Raw genomic sequence first — 14,502 nt, forward strand, 5'->3', positions numbered from 1 at the left:
TGTCTAGATATCGATCGCTTTAGCACTATGGATGATATACGCTGTGAAACTCAAACGATGATTTGGGTGGATCACTCAAATCTTGTTCGAGCATATTCTTCGTTTGTAGTTGCTAGCAATCTCTGGGTAGTCATGCCGTTCTTGTCAAAAGGATCCTGTTTGCACTGCATGAAAGAAGTTTGTCCTAATGGATTCCAAGAATCCGCTATCTGTTATTTTCTGAAAGAAACCCTCAAGGCTTTGGAGTATCTGCACCGACAAGGGCACATCCACCGGAATGTCAAGGCTGGTAACACATTGCCTGATGACAACGGCACAGTAAAACTTTCCGACTTTGGTGTTTCGGCTTCCATGTTTGATTCAGGAGATAGACAACATTGTCTAAATACTTTTAGTGGGACTCCTTGCTGGATGGCACCGAAGTCTTGCAGCAAGGAACTGGGTATGGCTCCAAGGCTGACATATGGTCATTTGGGATAACAGCGTTGGAATTGGCTCACGGTCATGCACCTTTGTCCAAATATCCACCAATGAAGGTTCTCCTGATGACGGTACAAAATGCTCCTCCACGACTTGATTATGATTGTGATAAGAAGTTCTCCAAGTCTTTTAAAGACATGGTTGCCATGTGCCTGGTGACAGACCTACGGAAGAGGCCAACTGCAGAGAAATTGTTGAAGCACTTGTTTTTCCAGCATGCAAAGCCTCCTGAGATTTCTTTGAAGAAGATACTAGCTGATCTGCGACCACCATTGAATCCTCTGAAAGCCCTTCAGAATAATGATTCTGCACTACATTTAAAGAAAATGCCTTCACCAGAAGAAGCTGAATCACAGAGTGAGTACCAAAGAGGAAGTAGTGCCTGGAATTTTGATATCAAGGATTTGAAAGCACAAGCATCTCAGCTGCCTGATGATGACGATGAAAGCATTAAACCCAGCCTTGGTTTTAACTGCAGGGATGGATTTACAATGGGGCAACGCAGGCAATTGCTCCCACTGAAATGCTAAACTTATTTTTTTGGGTGTTGTAATATTATATAATTACTACAAATTCAATGAAGTTTTAATTTTATTTTCATTGAAATTTCATTAGCATAATAAATACCATTAATAATTTAATAATCGTATATGAACAACGTTCAATGTGTAAAAGAACCTTTCATTCCAAAAACAGCTAGCATATCACCAAGGAGAGTTGAATACAGAACGTACAACATCATGTTATAGACAATTCAAGGTTAAAAAATGCCGGTCTTAGATAACATGTTCTAGACAAACTACATCGAGATATGTATATTAAAAGGAATAAGGGTTGAGCTTCTCTATATCCTTGCAATGAATGCAGGTTTACGGTAATAAAGAAGGATCAAGAGAGTATCAATGGATATTTCATACCTCGCAAAAATGACAGCTGAAAAGATCCTTTGGTTCTTGAGAAAGGCACTCGATGCAAACTGAAGCTGATGAGGACTATTAAAAGGTCAAAAAAAGAGCACAACCAGTTTAGCAAGATCAACTATAAAGCACCATAAGAATGCTAAGTAGTTAGTGCCAGCAAGACTAAGCAGCTAGTAATAAAAATGAATGAAATGTAAAGTAGAAGTGACAGGGAGTTCATTACTATAAGCTCATTAATGGGAGATAATGATCTACTTTTGGCGTCCCTTGGCAGCGCAGACTGCAGAGTATAGACAGTTTTCAGTAAACAGAGGATAAAGGTGCTTCACAAGGAAAAGCCTTGTTTGGATAGCACCAACACCAATTTGACATTTGTTGAACATCTCTTAAAAAAATTTGTTGTGCCATAAATCAAACAAAAAAAATGTCACAAACTCTTGATGACAGGCATCACATAATAATACATATTTATGTATGACGGTGTATGAATGAGCACGTTGGCATGTCATCATTGTGTTTGCTCCATGAATCCTTTCCAAACCTCCATCCCATTGCCCTTTTTCCCATCAAATTCTCGACAAATACATACATGTAATACTCTATTACATTCTTCTTTTATGCACTCCGAGGAATACTAGTACCTGTTAATCCCTCATTTCATTCTTTTTCCTGGATACAAGAGAACATTAAGTGTGAAAATCTGGGCTTATAATCATCTATCCAGAGAAAAAGGGCATTCTCCTTGAATCCCCAACCACCACAGCCACTTAAGTGGCCTATTTCTTATTTTAAAATTCTATGCAGAAACATCATTTTAAAATATGGCTTCATGGGTTAACTCCAAAAAATATATAGAAACAATGACCAGGAATTAAAGCCTATATGTTATTTTCTAGTGTTGGAGTACCTGCTACCTGGGTACAAAAACCAGGTCTTTCTTAGTCATTCTCGCATCTTTGAACTCACTTTTTTTGGTGTCCTAGTATTTTACAAGTACTGTATCAATAGATTTAATATAATGACCATCTAACTATGGATTCATGAAAATGAAATAATCATCAATATCTAAAAATGCTACATCATCCATCAAAGTTCCTTTTTAGTTATCTAACCGAAAGGAACACTAATTATGGCTCTGCAGAACAAGTTCATCTGTGGTGTATACTAGGCAGAAAGAAAGCAGGAAAAGAGTAAGGGATGGAGAGAAGGCAATGAGGAAGAGAAGTTTATCTAATCACCTCATCCAACAATGCAGATTTGAACAAACCTTATGAGCCTGAACCTCCATATCCATCATCACTTGTTTTATTTCCAACCCCATCATGTATATTGGATTTGTCAGAAAACACCTTGCACTTTTTAGTCAAGGCATTCCCCTAGCAACATCAGGGATCTTCAGCAACAAAGGTCCCACTTCTTATCCACTGAAAAGAAAATCAAAAGCCACAAGTATGACTCCAACACCATCTCATTTCAACCATTTCCTTAAAGTAGCTTCAAATTCTATCCAGCACTGCAGTAACCAACTACCCCCATCATAGAAAATTTGAAGGATTCTATTAGCAGCTGCTTACAGGAACTGATCTAAGGTGCTAACTTGAGAAATGAATTTTTATCATCTCATCAAATTCTAGGAGAAATTATGCACCAAATACAAAAATATTTATATCAATGAAACCCCATTTTCGCTCATTTGCTAGAAAGGAAATACGAAGGAGGAAAAAATTGGGTAGATTCACACCTTTCCATTCCCCAAAAATCCAATTCATCCACAAGCGAGAAATGAAAATGCACATTCAGCTAAAATTAATCATTTTATGTACGATTTTATCCTCAATTGTTTTCTTTCTTTCATTTTCAATCTCTTTTTTAACCTTTTGAGGAATCATTTTCAGTCTCTTCTACAAACAAAGAAAGCAAATTTTTTCCCCTTCTCACCTTTTTTTCCTTCTTACACAACACAGCCTTAATATCATCCCTTTTAACGTAACAACCCAAACAAACCACCAAAATTCACATTTCTGAACTCAAATACTGTACTGTTACTGATCTATGAAACCAAAAAGAATGCTCAGAATTGAAAACAAAATATATAAATACATTGATCCGCAGGCAGACTAAGAGGCATAAATTCGATGGGACTTCAGAATTTTTTATTAAGCAACTAAATTTAGGAAAATATATAAAAGTATGCTCAATGAATATCACAAAAAAGTAATTAAAATGCTAAAATTGTGACGCCCAAAGCTCACCTACATTTTGATACAACTATGAAAGAAAGATTTTTTTTTTGGACCATTGATACATAGGTTAGGGCCATTAAAAATAGGTACTAAAGCATGCGCATGGAGATTGGTTTCAATGATGGATATAAAATTATGGGTTTAGATCTCATGGGCTGAGTCCGTGAGAGTTATCATGAAACCTTGACTCTGCAATTATATAAAATCAATGTTACAATGACTAAAAGAAATTACAGTTAATCCTAGGTTTTACAATATATATAACGTTTAGTTATTCTGAAACTAAGACAGAATTTGATCTCAAACTTATAAAGGAAGAGAGTTTTTTTTTCTAGAAATGTTATTCTTCATTGAGAAGAGAAATGCTTATTCAAGGGGAAAAGCTCTCAGTCGCTCACACAAGACTTGTAATGGGAAGTTTAACAACCTGTTAAACTTGCAGTTCTTATATATGAGGCCACCCCATTAATTGGACAAATACATAAAGCAAATGACATCTAGAGGTTCATAAAGAACCTAGTAAATATAGGTTCAATTCAACTACAATCTTAATTATTGTCCAATATTCAGAGCAGAACCCCCGAATTTCATTGCTGTAACTTTGTCTAACCTTTCTTTCATCTCATTAGTGATGTTGTTTTCCCAATCCCCAACAATGCCACGCCTGAAATAAAACTTATAGTCAATGTTTACCCAAGGGTCGACTCCATATTGGTTCACCTCCAGGTTTTTAAGCCTTTCCAGGCTGCATCTCCACAACACTTTGTCTATCTCTTCCTCCTTGGCAAAAGGCCTTCCAAGGAAAGAAGCCAGCTTCCTCAATTGCCCCTTTGAATCTTTCTTCATGTCTTCAAATCTCAAGAAAAGTATCTTCTGAGGCCTCTTTAAACTCTCTTTCCAATAACTTAAAACATGATCATGGAATGGCCCAAAGGCATGAACCCCTCTGCGAAAGCTCTCAAATGCTTCATCCATTGGCCATGGACTTTTTCCCATAGCAGTAGTCGAAGAGTTCTTAAAGTGCCACAATGACACAAACGTGTCCTTAGGATCTCGGCTAATATACACAATCTTGCAAGCAGAGTTTTTAACAGATTCTGATAACATAGGGTAAGGGACATGGCTTCGAAATAGTCTTGGAGAAGGCATACCTGAGAGAGCAGGATTTGGACTTTCCTTGAAAAGCTGAATTTCCAGGGAGGGCATCAGCTCATTAGGATGATGTTTGAGCAAAGGATCATCAGTATCATCATTTGTGCGACCCTTGGGATTCATGATTGTTGGGATGATAGCCTTGAGCCATGTGGTGCCTGTCTTCATCGAAGAAGTCAGAAACACATCATCATCGTTCGCTTGGAAGTTTGACCTTGCAGCGATAGCAGCAGAAAGGTGAGAATTCCTATACCAGAAGCCTTCCCAGTTGTAAAGATCAACATCCCACCATGTTTCTTTAGGGAGTTGACCAAGCAAAGTAGAAAATGTACTTGGAAAGCCAGACTCCATGATGGATGGATTCTACCAAAAGATCTTTTACAATAATACTCAAATTAGATAAGGAAACACTACACCAAATACAACAAATTTAACAACACCTATGCATGTAGCAAAGAAAGAGGCAGATCTTAAGCAAGAATTATAAGGAGAAGAAAGGCTGAAAGGTGTTAGAGCGGTTCTGATATGATAGGTGACTAGTCAAAAACTACCAAGAAGTTCACTTCATTATTGGCTCATAAAATATTGATAATTAAATAATAGGCCATACGACATCATCATAAAATAAGCCTTCAATCTCTAACAAAATGTTGATCTAAGCCCCTCCCCTTTTATTGGGTACAATAAGCCTTCAAGCCTTTTTTTTTTTTTTCACTGAAGCCGGATTTGGATGGAAATTGATAATGTGGCTAACGAGAAAATCATATTTTTTACAGTAAAAATGAAAGAAAAACAGGGAAAAAAAAAATATGAACTTTCAGGTGAAGTGTGTAAAAATTCAAACCAATTCCTTGCATGCTTGTTCAGTCAAGCAAATCCTCACTATCATAAACTATTAAACAAAGACTCTAAAAAAAGCAATTGCATTTACCATTCACATATAATGCTCTTATCTCAACAAATTACTGGCAATTTTAAACAATCACATAGCAAAAATGAAGTCAGAACAAGAAAAATAAATAAATAAAGAAAGAAAACCCGCAGCAACAGCCTGGTTATCATGCAATTTTCTTCTCAATTCAAATTTGTAAAGGATGAATAACTTAAACAAGAAATCATAAAAGCGGCAAAACTATAATGAGAGGATTGAAGTTCTGGGTTTTCGTTTAACATGAAATTAAAAAGCATGACAAGAAAAAAAATCAGTCTTGTAACTAGCAAAGTTCTAACCTATGCTCGAAAATGCTTTTAGTTCTGCTCCGTCCCCGGTTATGAATCAGTTTCGTCACTGGGTTTTTTTTTTTTTAATTTTTACTTACATGACACAAAAAATATTATCCGCATAAATTTTACTTGCACAAATTTTTTTAAATTGATAATTTTTAAATATCAATTTTAATGATATATTGATTAATTTAAAAAATAATTGACATTAAATTTTAATTTCATTTTCTTTTAGCATTTGAATTTTTTAAAATTTTAAATTAAATTTAAATTATATTAATTTTCCAGTGTTTTAATTTTAGACATAAACGTTACATCTTCTAATCTAATCCACGTGCAATCTAATACAAAACAAGTGAAGGAAACCATTAGCCTCGTAAACTTTTTCCATCCAAAATAAAATTAAATGAAACAAAATAATAACTTTTGAGGGTTTAATCGAATACTATAAAAGAAAATAACGGTTTAGATGAACATTTTGTCCAAAAAATTTACTACATTAACATTTTTTGAATTATATATGAAGTAGTTCAGTAGCATATGATCCACGTTATTAGGAGTGAACAATTCGTCAATTTAATTTTGAAAAATTAAAAATTGATTGAATCAATTTTTGCTAAAAATAATTTATCTGAATGACTTATATTTAACAATCAAAAATAATTTAACTGATATAAAATTAATCAATTTGGTTAAAAAAAATGGAATTTTTCATCATTCTTTTGTCAGCAATCTTAAAAAATAATTTTTTCATAATTTTCATAAAATAAAATTAATCTTATAATTTTGACACTAATGTCATATTTGTTACTTTTTTATAGTCATATTTGTTATATATATTTACTTTATATATAATATATTAATAGTATATTAAAAAAGCTACTCAATTCAATTATTAATTTTAAAAATAAAAAATCAAAGCAATTAATCGATTAAATTAAATTATTTAATCAATAATTATTAAATCAAATTAATCTAATTCACTTTACCAAATTCAACTTATTTCAATTTATTAACTCAATTTATGCTCACTTCTAAAAACTTTTCATATTCATAGATAATTTCAATTCAATTACAATCTTAATTAATGTCCGAAATTCAGACAAGAAACCTCGAATTTCATTGATGTAACTTGGTGCAACTTCTCATTTTTTCAATGATGTTGTTTTCCCTTTCCCCAGGACCCCAACATTGCCGTTCCTCAAATAAAAACTTATAGTCAATGACCAGCCGAGGGTCCATTCCGTGTTGGTTTAATTCCTTTTTTTTTTATATTGTGAGGTATAATTTTTAATTTATTATTATAATTTTATTTTTGTATTAATTAAAATTAAAAATTATTTAATTTGTTAGAATAATTAAAATAAAAATTAAATTAATTTGTTAGATGAATGTAACAATTTTAATAATAAAGAACACGACATAACAATTGTTTGAAACTCTTCTAATAATGAAATTTTTAAAAAAATTTCAAATAATATATTGATTATTATATTTTAAATGAAAACATTCAAACTCAAACTTTTAAATAATATTAATACCATCAAACAAGACACTAACTATTTGAAAAAAAAAAACATTAAAAAATATATTTTTAAAATAAGAAAAGAATTAGGACCACGTCGTAGCCGGTGCCGATTTCTTGTAATACTAAAATTCAGACTCTGTCCCCTTCTTTGAATACGCCGTCTGTCTCCTTCCTGGAATTTGCTGCTTTGCCAAATGGCTTATAATTATCATTTGCTTTTTAAGTAAATCATAAGTTTAAAAAAATAAAAAGGCTTACGGTTAGGGTTCTAACAATTCAAAGGAGACTGAAAATAGTAGGGAATCATATAGATTTTCTTGGTCATTTTTATGGCATTGAAATTGACATCTAAATTCACAACATATTCATCAGTAATGGGGAGAATGGGAACGAATCCTAATGATTACAAGATTTTAGAAGAAATTGGCCATGGCGCCACTGCTATTGTCTACAGAGCTATCTACCTTCCTTTAAACAAAATCGTAGCGATCAAATGTCTCGATCTTGATCGCTGCAATAATCTGGATGGTATACGCCGTGAAACCCAAACAATGATTTGGATGGATCATCCAAATCTTGTTCGTGCACATTCTTCGTTCGTAGTTGATAACAATCTCTGGCTGGTCATGCCTTTCCTATCAAAGGGATCCTGTTTGCACTGCATAAAAGAAGTTTGTCCTAATGGATTCCAAGAACCCGCTATCTGTTATATCCTGAAAGAAACTCTGAAGGCTTTGGAGTATCTGCATCGACAAGGATACATTCACCGGGATGTCAAGGCTGGGAACATATTGCTTGATGGAAACGGCAAAGTAAAACTTTCCGACTTTGGTGTCTCAGCTTGCATGTTTGACTCAGGAGACAGACAACGTTGTCGAAATACTGTTACTGGGACTCCTTGCTGGATGGCACCTGAAGTCTTGCAGCAAGGGACTGGGTATGACTCCAAGGCAGATATATGGTCATTTGGGATAACAGCGTTGGAATTAGCTCACGGTCATGCACCCTTGTCCAAATATCCACCAATGAAAGTTCTTCTGATGACGGTACAAAATGCTCCTCCACGACTTGATTATGATTGTGATAAGAAGTTCTCCAAGTCTTTTAAAGACATGGTTGCCATGTGCCTGGTGAAAGACCCAAGGAAGAGGCCAACTGCAGAGAAATTGTTGAAGCACTCGTTTTTCAAACATGCAAAGCCTCCTGAGGTTTCTTTGAAGAAGATGTTAGCTGATCTGGGACCACCATTGAATCCTGTGAGAGCCCTTCAGAATAATGATTCTGCACAACTACCTTCAAAGGAAATGCGTTCAGCAGAAGAAGCTAAATCACAGAGTGAGTACCAAAGAGGAGTTAGTGCCTGGAATTTTGATATCAAGGATTTGAAAGCACAAGCATCTCTGTTGCCTGATGATGATGATGAAAGCATGAAACCCAGCCTTGGTTTTAACTGCAGGGATGGATTTACAATGGGGCAATGCAGGCAATTGCTCCCACTGAAATGCTAAACTTTTTTTTTTTTGGTGTTGTAATATTATGTAACTAATACAAATTCAATGAAGTTTTAATTTTATCTTTGCTGAAATTTGATTAGTATTCCACTTTAAATTTCATTAGTATAATAAATAATGTTAATTTAATAATGTAATCAGACATGAACAGCTCTAGATGTGCACAAGAACCTTTCATTCCAAAACAGCTAGCATATCACCAAGGATAGTTGAATACAAAAGGTACAACATCATGCTAGAGACAATTAAGGTTAAAAAATGCCACCGTCGATAGTAGACAGCATAAGGGTTGAGCTTCTCCATATCCTTGCAATGAATGCAGATACATGCTAATAAAGGAGGATCAACTAGTATCTTTTTATATATTGTACCTCGCAAATATGACAGGAAGATTCTCAGGTTCTTGAGAATGGCACTTGACGCAAACCGAAGCTGATGAGGACTATTAAAAAGTCACCAAAAGAGCACAAACAGTTTAGCAAGATCAACCATAAAGCACCATAATAGTGCTAAGTAGTTAGTGCCAGCAAGACTAAGCAACCAGCTATAAAAATGGATGAAATGTAAAGTAGAAGTAGCAGGGAGTTCATTACTGCAAATACTAGCTTTGCTTGGTTCATTATTGGGAGATAATGATCTACTTTTCACATCCCTTGGCAGTGCAGAGTACAGACAGTTTTCAATAGACAGGATAAAGGTGCTTCTCAAGGAGAAGCCTTGTTTGGATAGCATGAACACCAATTTAACATTAGTTGAACATCTCTTGAAAAAAAACGAAATGGCACCAACTCTTGTTAACTGGCATACACTTAATGATACCTACTTATGTATGACAGTGTACGCATGTGCACATTCATAAGTCATCACTGCGTTTGCTCCATCTATCATTTCTAAACCTCTATCCCATTTCCTTTTTTCCCATCAAATTCTCATCAAATACGTACATGTGGTACTCTATTAAATTCTTCTCTTATGCACATTAACAGCAACATGTTAAGGAGAACAGAATAATAATACCTGCCAATCCCTAATTTCACTTTTTCTCTAGATACAAGAGGAGAGCATTAAGTATGAAAATCTGGGATTTATAACCATCTATCCAGAGAAAAAGGGCATTCTCCCCAAACCCTCAACCACCATGGCAACTTAAGTGGCCTATTTCTAATTTTAAAACGCTATGCAAAACCATCATTTCAAAGCATGGCATCATTAGTTAACGCCACAAAAAATATAGAAGCAATGACCAGGAATTAAAGCCTATATGATATTTTCTAGCATAGGATAATTGCTACCTGAGCACCAAAACCAGGTCTTTCTTGATCAGAAAGAACAGAAACACCCACAGTTGACGTGGCACAAGGAATGGTTTGGGACAAAATTTTTTATTACAGATGGCTGCATCCTCCACTTTAGCGATGCTCATGAAACTTGCCTAGCACCAAGGACAAAATGGAGTCTTTCTCCTTGAAGTCTACATGCAGCATAATTAGTATAAGAACACTTTCAAATTAGATAAGCAATTAATCCACAGGCCGATAACAATCTTACAAGCAGTATACAAAAATTATATTGATTGACATGCTAGTTTACACCAACAAGAAAAATCATGTGGTCCTTTCCCTATATTGATTCCACCTTTGCTGTAAATTGGTGTCCTAATATATTACAAGTCAGTATATCAAAAGATTTACTATAATGAACAGCTAATTATGTATTCATGAAAATGAAATAATCATCCATATCAAAAATGCTGCATCATCCACCAAAGTTTTTTTTGGTTGTCTAACTGAAAGGAACTTTAATTATGTATCTGGACAAAGAGTTTGTCTCTGGTGTGTACTAAACAGAAAGAAAGCAGGAAAAGAGTGAGGGATGGAGAGAAGGCAATGAGAAAGAGAAGCTTATGTAATTACCTCATCCAACAATGCAGATTGGAACCAACATGATGAGCCAGAACCTCCATAGCCAACATCACTTATTTTATTTCCAACCTCATCATGTACATTTGATTTTTCAGAAAATATTTTGCACTTCTTAGTCAAGGCATCCCCCTTAGCAACATCAGGGATCTCCAGCAACAAAGATTCCATTTCTTCGTCACTGTAAAGAAAATCAAAAGCTACAAGTATGACTCCAACACCATCTAATTTTAAACATTTCTGACAATTAACTTCAAATTTTATCCAGCACTGCAGTAAGCAACTACCCCCACTGAAGAAAATTCGAAGGATTCTATTAGCAACCAGTCAACCGCTTATGGGAGCTGATCTAAGGTGCTAACTTGAGATATGTATTTTTATCGTTCTCACCAAATTCTAGGAGAAATGATGCATCAAATACAAAAAATATTTCTATCAATGGCAAGCACCTTAACTAGCACTCAGAAATGAAAAAAAAAAAAAATAACAAACCATCTTTGCTTATTTGCTAGAAAGGAAATAGGAACAAGTCATGAGAAATGAGTAGATTCACGTCTTTCCATTCCCTAAAAATCCAATTCATCCATAAGCAAGAAACGAAAATGCACGTTCAGCTAAAATTAATAATTTTATGTACGATTTTATCCTAAATTATTTTCTTCCTTTCACTTTCAATCTCTTTTTTAACTTTTTTGGGGAATCATTTTCAGTCTCTTCTACCAACAAAGAAAAACAAATTTCTTTCTTTCCTTTATTTTTTCCCTTCTCACCTTTTTTTTTCCTTCTCACCAAACATAGCCTTAAAATCAGCCCTTTTAAGATAACATCCCAAACAAACCACCATAATTCACATTTCTGAACCAAAATAATCAACTTTTCCAGATCCATTAAATCTAAAAGAATTCTCAGAATTGAAAACAAAATAAGCAAATACCTTTCAAACATATAAGGATCCCAAGGCAAGACTAAGAGACATAAATTCAATAAGACTTCAAAGAATTTTTAATTGCTCAACAAAATTTAAGAAAATATATAAATCATGCTCAATGAATATCACAAAAAGGTTATTAAAATGCTACTATGTGATACCCATATCTGACCTACATTTTGATATAAATATGAACAAAAGATTGTTTGTTGGATGATTGATGCATAGGTTAAGGACATTAAAAATTGGTATTAAAGCATTTGCATGGAGATTGGTTGCAACAATGGATATATAATTTTGAGTTTTGATCTCTTGTACCAAATCAGTCCCATGAGAGCTATCATGAAACCTTGACCCTCACATACACAATTATATAAAATCAATAAGTTACAATGACTATAAGAAATTACAGTTAATCCTAGGTATTACAATATATATATAATGTTTAGTTATTCTAAAGTAAGACAGAATTTGATCCTAAACTAAAAACAGGAAGAGAGTATTTTTGAGAAATGTTATTTTTTATTGATAAGAGAAATGCTTATTCAAGGGGAAAGCTCTCAGTCTCTCACACAAGACTTGTAATAGGAAGTTTAACAACCTGTTAAACTTCCAGTTCTTATAGATGAGGCCACCCAATTAATTGGACAAATACATAAAGCAAATGACATCTTAGAGATTCATAAAGAACCTGGTAGATGTAGGTTCAATTCAACCAGAATCTTAATTAATGTCCAAAATCTAGACCGGAACCCTCAAATTTCATTGCTGTAACTCGGTCTAACCTTTCTTTCATCTCATCAGTGAAGTTGTTTTCCCAATCCCCAACAATGCCACGCCTGAAATAAAACATAGTCAATGTTTACCCAAGGGTCGACTCCGTGTTGGTTCACCTCCAGGTCTTTAAGCCTTTCCAGGCTACATCTGCACAACACTTTGTCTACCTCTTCCTCCTTGGCAAAATGCCTTCCAAGGAAATAAGCCAGCTTCCTCAATTGCCCCTTTGGATCGTTCGTCATGTCTTCAAATCTCAAGGAAAGTATCTTCCGAGGGCTTTTTAAACTCTCTTTCCAATAACTTAAAACATGATCATGGAATGGCCAAAAGTCATGAAACCCTCTGCAAAAGCTCTCAAAAGCTTCATTCATTGGCCATGGACCATTTGCCATGGTAGTAATGCAGGAGTTTATAAAGTGCCACTATGACACGGTCATAAACCATGAACTTTCTGGTAAAGTGTATGAAAATTCAAAACAATTCCTTCTATGCTTGTTCAGTCCAGTAAAACCTCCCACTGTAATAAACCATTAAAGAAAAACTCAAAAAAAAATTGCATTCACTATTCAAATCTAATGCTCTAATGTCAACAAATTACTGTCAATTTCAAACAATCACATCGCAAAAATGAAGTCAGAACAACAAAAAAGAAAAATAAAGAAAGAAAGAAAACACACAACAACAGCTCATGAAATTTTCTTCACAATTCAAATTAGTAAATTCATGTATATACCCAAATTTAATAGTAACCTAATCTTTATGTAAAATAAAGGATGAATAATTTAAACAAGAAATAATAAAAAGAGACCAAACTACAATGAGAGGATTCAATGTCCTTCCCCTTTATCTCCTATTAAACGCAGTGTTAATGTCTAAACCAAAGAACAAGTTAAAAGAGAAAAAAAAAACCCAAAAAACAGAATCAAAGACAGAGAGAATGAGAAAAACCAATAAACATAATCGAAGAGAGAGAATAAATCTGGAAAAAGAAAGAGAAAGAGAAATGGGAAGTGAGAGTGCAGACGGGATCGCAAATCTGGCAATGATAATCATCGATCTGGTTCCAGGGCCCGAGAGATGCGTGCCGCCATCAGATCAGACAATGAATATGATGAGCGAGACAAGAGTCAGAGGAGAGAGAAAGAAAGAGGGGAACATGATCATCAATGGCCTTGACAATGGGCGATCGACGGGGATTTAGGGGATGGGTAATTGAGCTTGACAGAAAGAAAATATGAACGAACATCTAAGATGAAGCTCATGCGCATGGCTGGAAAAACGGAAGAAGAAAGATTTTATTTAGAAAATCATACCACGTTCATGTGGAACAAGATTTTCATTTTCATTTTCTTTTGGCATTTGAATTTTTTATGTTTTTTTTTTATTTTTAAATTATAAAAATATTAATTTCCATATCATCTTTTTTAGATTCATTCGCCACACGATCTGATCTAATTCAGGTGGAATCTAATATAAGCAAATAAAAGAACTGTTAGCAACTTTAACATTTTCCATTCAAATTCAGCTTAAATGAAACAAAATAATAACTTTTGAGGGTTTAATTGAACACAAAAAAAATATAGCGGTTTAGATGAAATTTTGACCAAAAAGTTTTACCACACCATTCTAACATATTCTGAATTATGTACGAGGCATCTCAGTAGCATATGTGTTTTCAGTGATGTCATAAAGAACCTGGTAGCTAGTTTCATTTCAATTACAATCTCAATTAATGTCCAAAATCCAGACCAGAACCCTTAAACTTCATTGCTGTAAATTTCTTTCATCTTTTCAGTGATGTTGTTTTCCCATTCCCCATC

General features: G+C 34.3%; 1 protein-coding gene, 1 long non-coding RNA gene and 2 pseudogenes across 7 annotated transcripts; 2 read left to right on the forward strand and 2 right to left on the reverse strand.

Annotated features, from left to right (window-relative positions):
* The first annotated feature begins 27 nt into the window (after positions 1-27).
* On the forward strand, positions 28-1,347 carry LOC111276279 (uncharacterized; annotated as a pseudogene).
* A 2,596-nt stretch (positions 1,348-3,943) lies between these two features.
* On the reverse strand, positions 3,944-6,163 carry LOC111276557 (cytosolic sulfotransferase 5 pseudogene; annotated as a pseudogene). Of its 2 annotated transcripts, none has more exons than XR_016333748.1 (2): positions 6,026-6,163; positions 3,944-5,170 (listed from the first exon to the last, which is right to left on the reverse strand). The product of XR_016333748.1 is annotated as a cytosolic sulfotransferase 5 pseudogene, transcript variant X1 (transcript). The 2 variants fall into 2 exon arrangements; XR_016333749.1 differs by having other exon boundaries at positions 3,944-5,009; positions 6,026-6,111.
* A 1,641-nt stretch (positions 6,164-7,804) lies between these two features.
* Positions 7,805-9,132, forward strand: LOC111275931 (uncharacterized). Its single transcript, XM_022861572.2, has one exon. It carries the CDS (start codon positions 7,877-7,879, stop codon positions 9,053-9,055), a length of 1,179 nt encoding a protein of 392 aa, XP_022717307.2. The 5' UTR covers positions 7,805-7,876; the 3' UTR covers positions 9,056-9,132.
* An 84-nt stretch (positions 9,133-9,216) lies between these two features.
* Positions 9,217-14,020, reverse strand: LOC149511653 (uncharacterized). 4 transcript variants are annotated; one of them, XR_016333505.1, is made up of 4 exons: positions 13,707-14,011; positions 12,691-13,199; positions 10,972-11,158; positions 9,217-10,529 (listed from the first exon to the last, which is right to left on the reverse strand). It is a non-coding gene; the product is annotated as an uncharacterized LOC149511653 (long non-coding RNA). The 4 variants fall into 4 exon arrangements; XR_016333506.1 differs by having other exon boundaries at positions 9,217-9,500; positions 10,351-10,529; positions 12,691-14,011; XR_016333507.1 differs by lacking the exon at positions 12,691-13,199 and having other exon boundaries at positions 9,389-9,500; positions 10,351-10,529; positions 13,707-13,872.
* Between the last annotated feature and the right edge of the window lie 482 nt (positions 14,021-14,502).

This window comes from Durio zibethinus, chromosome 25 (assembly GCF_047325235.1).
Source record: "Durio zibethinus cultivar Kanyao isolate XHJ-2024 chromosome 25, ASM4732523v1, whole genome shotgun sequence".
In the NCBI taxonomy this organism is placed as follows: Eukaryota; Viridiplantae; Streptophyta; class Magnoliopsida; order Malvales; family Malvaceae; genus Durio; species Durio zibethinus.

Excerpts from the sequence above, each read along its gene's own strand:
- LOC111275931 (XM_022861572.2), top strand. The coding sequence starts at position 7,877 with ATGGCATTGAAATTGACATCTAAATTCACAACATATTCATCAGTAATG.